The following is a 7,866-nucleotide window of genomic DNA, read 5'->3' on the forward strand; positions in this document are numbered from 1 at the left end:
GGTCTGACGTCATTACCGTGTAAAACAACGGCGAGAAGATCAATGGAATAAGTTACATCAGACAAAAAAGTCACGTGATCACATCTCAGAATAAGTGTCCGAGACCAAAAGAATTATTGACATTATGACGATGACTTGACCTATAGACATATAACACTCTCTGTTAAAGAATCCAATGTAGCTGTAAAAAGACCTCACATTCCGAGTTAGGATACGTCGCTCGGTGTTCCAAACTGAGTATCGTAGGCTACAAAATGATATGGTGCAAACCTACAAAATTCTTGAGAGCATAGCCAATGTGAACCTACTGCTAACTATGTCCTAAAAATCCAGGATAAGAGGTACCATGTCCTAAAAATCAGGAATAAGAGGTACCATGTCCCAGAAACCCAGCACAAGAGGGACAATATTCCAGGAATCTAGGAGAAGAGGGACCATGCCCCAAGAATCCAGAACAACAGGGACCATGTCCCGGGAATCCAGGACAAGAGGAACCATGTCCCAGGAATCCATGACAAGGCACCATGTCCCAGGAATTCAGGACAAGAAGTACCATGTCCCAGAAATCCAGGACAAGAAGAACTATGTCCCAGGAATTCAGGACAAGGCGAACCATGTCCCAGGAATCCAGGAAAAGAGGTACCATGTCCCAGGAATTCCGGACAAGAAGAACCATGTCACAGGAATCCAGGACAAGAGGAACCATGTCCCAGGAAACCATCCAGGACAAGAGGGACCATATCCCAAGAACCAACAGCAACGTGGACCATGCAACAGGAATTCAGGAAAAGAGGAACCATGTCCCAGGAATTCAGGACAAGAAGAACCATGTCCCAGGAATTCAGGAAAAGAGGAACCATGTCCCAGGAATTCAGGACAAAAGGAAACATGTCCTTGGAATCTAGAACAAGAAGAACTATGTCCCAGGAATTCAGGACAAGAGGAACCATGTCAAAGGAATTCAGGACAAAAGGAAACATGTCCCATGAATTCAGGACAAGAAGAACCATCTCCCAAGAAACCACTACAAGAGGTACCAATTCCATCGACAAGAGGAGCCATGTCCGAGAAATACAGGACAAGATGGACCATATCCTAAGAACCCAGAGCAATAAAGACTATGTTCCAGGAATCTTGGACAAGAGGAACCACGTCCCAGAAATCCAGAACAAGAGGAACCATGTCCCAGGAAACCACTAAAAGAGGTACCAGTACCATATCCCAGTAATTCTGGACAAGAGGAACCATGTCCGAGGGATCCAGGACAAGAAGAAACACGTCCTAGGAAACCACTACAAGAGGTACCATATCCCAGTAATCCTGGACAAGGGGAGCCATATCCGAGAATTACAGGACTAGAGGGACCATATACCAAGAACCAAGAGAAACAAGGACTATGTCCCAGGAAACCACTACAAGAGGTATCATATCCCAGTATTCATTGACAAGAGGAGCCATGTCCGAGAATTACAGACAAGAGGGACCATATCCCAAGAACCAACAACAAGAAGGACCATGTCCCAGGAATCCTGGACAAGAAGAACCATGTCCCAGAAATCCAGGACAATAGAAACCATATCCCAGGAATTCAGGACAAGAGGAACCGTGTCAAAGGAATCCAGGACAAGAGATACCATGTCCCAGGAAACCAGAACAAGAGGAACCATATCCCAGGAATTCAGGACAAGAAGAACCATGTCCCAGGAATCCAGGACAAAACATACCAGTGTTCGAGGACAAGTGGAATTACCTTATCGAAAATCTGGTAACAGTTGACCACACAAACAGGTGTCAACACTATGTGTACCATCAAATGTGGCAGTTAAATACCATACATCTTACTGTCTTATATATTAATATTATGCATTCCAAATCGGATATCGCCCCTATTTACGAAAAGTTAAGGCCCCTCAAAAAAGATATTAGAAATGTTTCGTCTAAATACTTGACAAGAAAATGTATTTTAAACATTACTTCTATCTACCCAAGTGGGGTCAAAGTAAAGCTACCGTTTAAACAAATCGAGTCCTCTTCACCCAAGCATGCTTTACACTAATACTGTATGGACACAATCTTGATATTCCTTCTAAAAGAAGAATTTTAAAGAATTTGCTATTTATCCCTTTTTAAGACCAGCTCCTGAGGCCAAAAGTGGCCAAGACCCAACATTTACACAAAATCGGTTCCACCTCCCCCATGTATACTTCTGGCTAAATTTGTTAAAAATACCTTCACAAAAACAAAAGGATTCAAGGCGATGCCACTATTTCCCTTAGTGGGACCCGTACCTCTGCCGCCAGAGGGCCGTTGAGAACTTTCCATTTTTTTAATAGTAACTGTTGAAGATTTTCTTTACAATATCACGATTTCCATCCAGCATCCATTCTTCGCCTCTTTAAATTATTGTTACTTTTCAAATTTGACGGATTTGGTAATACTTTTTTCAGATGTTGGTCAACGGTCAGTAAATGTTCTCATTGTCCATAGTGACCACATTTAAACAACAGGTCTTTAAAAGCATGCTATGGTACTTGCTAGCTTCATTGTAGCTGAGTTTTAAAGGAGAGCTGTTAATTGTTCTTCATGGTTTGTAACAAGACCATTATCTTAGGGTTAATAAATGCAACTGCAAATATGTCATTTGTTCTACTGCACTCTCATAAATATTATATCGTAAGGTATAGAATAAATTAAACGCTAATACAATATGAGGACGCTGGCGTCATTTGTCAACTAAAAGGGCATATCTCTTTTAGATATCAAACGATGTTTTCTAAAAACTATTACTTCTAAACTACGCTCAATAAATCACATTTTGGCTTTATTTTTTCGTTATATCACAGCCGATCATACGTGGACAAACAATGTGCCAAATGCACAGTGAAAACAAAACCTGTGATCTCGTTCGGCAGGCCAACAGTCTAGAAAGCGTCGGGTCATGACCTCGTTCAAGTACTTGAGACGGATGGCTTCAACTGGGTCCGTATACAAAGAGCTTTGAATAACATTTTACCCCATCTCAGAGTGGAAGCTTATCAGCGACACTGACTCGGCGCCCAGTAGCGAGTTCTAACTATCTACCTTCCAATCCACTCTAGTGCTTCCTACTTATCCTTCATGGCACGTGGTGGTCTCGTGCCAGGGCACGCGGTACCTGCAAACAATACCCGCAAGTCCTGTTTGGTTAGGCCCTGATAAGTTGCTCTATTACACAATGCTAGTTTAATGTCTTTCTCTTTACACTGCAATAAAGTTTTTAAAAGTCTGCTAGCTAATTTTATGAGGATATTAAACAACAACATGCAAACATGTAGAAGAAAATGAAGAAATCAAAAGGAGAAAACAGCTTCATTAGTCTTTCTCTTCCGAACAAAAGGGATCCCCCCACACTACGAAGGCTTTAGTAGCATTTAGCAAAAAGAGACAAATATTGGATTTTAATGGTGATGCGACGAATACCGATATTAACGGTTAAGTTTATAATTTTATATTTTGAGAAAAAATTCGGATATGAAAGCTGATTTGGAACAACTGTATTTCATTTAATACCAATATGACGCAAAGCTATTATGAAGTCAAAAAATACTGTGTACTGAAAAATAGCTTTTTCTGGTATGAAATTTTTTTATCCTCGGTGTTAGTTTTCATGCGGACGGACGTGAACGTACCGCCGCCGTCCGTGCGTCCGACTAACCTTATAACATACTGGAGCCGCGTTTTCTTTAGCCCGTGATTCAATTCTATCTGAAAATCCTACCCTATTTTTCTGTATAACGATACCAAAATCGGACTTTTCATGGTCTCAGAAAACACTTCTCATTCTCAGGGCATCTGTTCTTCGTCACCTAGCTTGTTTATTGAATTTGTTTATCAATATATCCCCCGAGAAACGTGTGTAACGCAGGCCCTTAACACAATTTGAGCAGGTGAAGGACCGTTATCGAATCAATGCCTTGGGCCTTTAAGATATCTACTGATGCTTATTCATATGTAGTGCAATGATCATTCAAATGTCTTGCTATCGGATTAGTTTCATCTCTTGATTATAAGCTGTAAACTGTCCAGATGATATCATTTAAATGATATCAAATTAATACAAAAGTTAACACATTCATTATCATGATTTCTTAATTCTTTGCAAAGTTTTGATTTTCAAATAAAATACGGGTGTTAGAAAATGTGAACATCGCCTCGAGTTAGAATATAATCGATAAGATAAAAATCACAAAAATTCAAAAAGTCTTGGTAAAATATACCCCATCCCCAAAACACACACATACACCCTTCCACGCACATGCACTCACACACACACACGCACACGCACACACACACACTCACACTCACACGTACACACACCCTCACACGTACACACACACACACACACAACCTTACACACACACACACACACACACACCCTCACACACACACACACGTACACGCACACACACGTATACACACCCTTACACGTACACACATACACACACACACCCTTACACACACACTTACACACACCCTCACACACACGTACATGCACACACACGTACACACACTCGTATACACACCCTTACATGTACACACACACACACACCCTTACACACACACTTACACACACCCTCACACACACGTACACGCACACACACGTACTCACACACGTATACACACCCTTACATGTACACACACACACACACCCTTACACACGCCATTTCAATAATGACGTCATTTTGAGTCATATGTCATGTTGATATCGCCAATGATTAAGAACGTGCTTCTTTGATCGGCTTCATACAAAAGAGAATCCGGACAGATCTCCTTTTTCAACATTATAAAGTAACTATCATCGTGAAAATTAACATGAATGGGAACATTTTTTTTATTATTAACAAACTTATCATATAGCTATAAACTCTAATAAACCCAACTCAGATTCAACAAGTCGTTTTCTTGTTTTCCTTTACATCAGAAAATTATCATTTCTTAATTACAACCCAAATAAATTAAACATTTGAAAGACTATTCTTAATGGTGCATGTAATGTATGGCCTATTTTTTTCAGTTAGAGCTTTCATATTTTATAACAATACAGTAACGCTTGGCTATACTTAAAATGACTTCAAAGAGTTTGAAAGAACAAAATCAAACTTTTATGTGAAGGAAAGAACACACACAAAATATTTAAAATGAGGACCGCGTGTTCAAATGCACTTTTCAAAACACACATGCACTTTACAGCTTTTTAATGAACTTTCAAAAACAAAACATATTCAAACCTGTTTTAATATCAGAATCCAACAACCGTACGTGAAGACTATGAAATTGTAATGAGTGAAATATTATGTGAATGCACACGGGAACATTTAGATTGGGATTTTTTTCTGCAGTGATTGAATCCGAATCATTTAAAATTTTCTCATTTTCATTTCAATTAGAAAAAAAGAATGCATACTTCACAGACCGAAACTCGGAAATTGCAGGTTCGTTCACCCCAAGAACTAAAGAACAAGAAAAAGCATAGAAGTGATAGTTGTCTCTATCTGTGACCGGGCCAAGTGCTTAAATGGAAAGATTTGTACGAAAGAAATCAAAACGATCTCGTCGGTTTCAGTTCGATGTCTTCTTTTTAATTGTAAGGTATTTCAATATTTGAAAAAGGGAAAAATCAATGAGATTAACTAAGCTGTGCTGTACTGTCCCGTTTTTCAAACAAATACCGCTCTATGTTGTATGTAATGTCGTTACACACTGACAGCTCAAATCGTGGCATAGCCATTAGATTGTACAATATGGCGTTCACCTTCCAAAAAAAATCATCGATGTGAATAATTTTTTTCATCGATGATTAATTCACATTTCTAAAAGCATCACCAGTACCACATATTGGTGCTATGAATGCCGGTTTTATTATTAATGTCGAATCAACATTGCCTCAATACACTTGAAATGATGACGATAATCACAAGCACAGAATTTGTGACGACGTACGCAACAGTGTCATATCGCGAAGGGTTGTAGAAAGTTTGGTTTATGGGAGACACCGTGAAGGAGGGGAAAAGATATTGTCCGGCCAAAGGGAAAAGGGAGTCTTGAAAGTTATCAAAAAAGAGCATTAGTGAGGATGTTTGATGGTAGGGGAAGGCAAGGAGAAGATACAATGCTTATAAAAACACATTGATGGATAATAAACATATCTATATAAGGACTTATCTAAGAGTTTGATATTTTGTCGGTTTTTCAGTATATCAAGCAAGTTTTGGTAATGCCCCCAAAGATTGTTCTAATAACCCTAACGATAGACAGATTCATACAAGATCGGCGGTCATTTCTAAAATGTTTTGGTAACTGTGATTGTTCGATGAGACCACGTACAGACAATCAATGACTTTAACACTTAAGTTTGTGTAAAGGTGAATGGAATTTCTTGTTTTTATAAAGAAATCGGTCTCGACTAAGACAAAATCCGCAAAGAGACAGTCGAGTCTAAAAGAGAAGAAAGAAGCGATCAAGGGTTGAAAAGGGAGGTTGTGTGGTTGAAGGAAAAAGAAGATGGAGACCGAGAATGGATATGAACAGGAAAAATGTTTAACGACAACGGCGAGGAGGAGGAGAGGAGGAGGAGAAAGAGTGGAGGAGAAAGAAGAGGAGGGGGAGGAAGAGGGGGAGGAAGAGGGGGAGGGGAAGGAGGAGGAGAAAGAGGAGGAGGAGGAAGAGGAGGTGGAGAAGGAGAGGAAGGAGGAGGGGAAGCAGGAGGGGAAGGAGGAGGAGAGGAGGTGGAGATGAGGAGGAGGAGAGGAGGGGAAGGAGGAACAGGAGAGGAGGTGGAGATGAGGAGGAGGAGGAGAGGAGGGGAAGGAGGAGGGGAAGGAGGAGGAGAGGAGGAGGAGATCACGGAGGAGGAGGGAAAGGAGGAACAGGGGAGGAGGTGGAGAAGGAGGAGATGATGATGATGATGAGGAGGAGGAGGAGGAGGAGGAGGAGGAGGAGGAGGAGGAGAGGAGGAGGAGAAAGAAGAATTTTAATCAAACAAACGTCAGTTAAACGATGTAGCATAAAATGCAACAGCAATGGAACGAAAGCGATAAAACGATGACGATGAAGGAGCGATACAAAACTCCCTCACTCGTCGTCTTTTTCCTCAGCATGTCTTTCCCTCGCCGTAACATCTCGCAATCGGTTGAAAGGGACAATATAAGATATTTATTAGCCCTAGTCGCCCAGCTTCACGGCGTTGTTAAATGAAATACAGGAAAAGAAACAGTATTTTTTATCTATCGACTGACTGATGATGAGACTTGAAAGATCTAACGATGACGAGTAATGTTGTTTCTTTGAAGGAGATGGTAAACTAAAGAAGAGACGCGTCTGCAACAGAGTATTGATTGATACATCTTTTATAGTAAACAACCACTCGCTATCATTTCCCCCACAAACTGCTGGTCTCAATTCCATTGTTGACGCCAGAGACTCACGTGTTTGTCACACCTATAAAATCTGTTCTGTTTAGAAGGCCTGTTAAACACCAGAAAGATACGGAAACGAGACTCCAAAGATAACATATGGCTGCATAGAACCAGAATAAAAAACATTGTGGTTGAATTTTTACCCTCAATTAAGTGTTAAAACACATCAAGGAAGTTTTTATCGGTCAACCGAGGTTCAACCAACTGTAACACGAGTAGCTTCTGTCAGCATAATGTGAAAAATATTAATCATTTTTATGATCTATCTAGAGTTTGTTTTTTTAAATTTTTTAATCAACACAACTCAATAAGATAGATTTTAGGCATGTTTTAGTTTCGAAATAATCAATTAAATAAATTATAAAATTCCAAGCTCCGTCAGTGAACGCTTAAAATTCCCGAAAAGAAACCT

The 7,866-nt window shown here is 40.0% G+C and overlaps 3 protein-coding genes across 3 annotated transcripts; all 3 read left to right on the forward strand.

Moving 5' to 3' along the window:
• Positions 1 to 376: 376 nt before the first annotated feature.
• On the forward strand, positions 377 to 1,099 carry LOC132559209 (ribosome-binding protein 1-like). The gene has a single exon (XM_060223832.1). It carries the CDS (start codon positions 377 to 379, stop codon positions 1,097 to 1,099), a length of 723 nt encoding a protein of 240 aa, XP_060079815.1.
• Positions 1,100 to 1,120: 21 nt separating this feature from the next.
• On the forward strand, positions 1,121 to 1,769 carry LOC132559219 (uncharacterized). The gene is made up of 2 exons (XM_060223843.1): positions 1,121 to 1,205; positions 1,450 to 1,769. Exons 1-2 carry the CDS (start codon positions 1,121 to 1,123, stop codon positions 1,767 to 1,769), a joined length of 405 nt encoding a protein of 134 aa, XP_060079826.1.
• Positions 1,770 to 6,572: 4,803 nt separating this feature from the next.
• Positions 6,573 to 6,935, forward strand: LOC132559231 (ctenidin-1-like). The gene has a single exon (XM_060223852.1). The coding sequence runs from the start codon at positions 6,573 to 6,575 to the stop codon at positions 6,933 to 6,935; it is 363 nt and encodes a 120-aa protein (XP_060079835.1).
• The last annotated feature ends 931 nt before the right edge of the window (positions 6,936 to 7,866 follow it).

The sequence above is a fragment of the Ylistrum balloti genome, unplaced genomic scaffold, assembly GCF_031769215.1.
Source record: "Ylistrum balloti isolate Yb309-2 unplaced genomic scaffold, AGI_CSIRO_Ybal_v1 Utg369662, whole genome shotgun sequence".
NCBI lineage: Eukaryota > Metazoa > Mollusca > Bivalvia > Pectinida > Pectinidae > Ylistrum > Ylistrum balloti.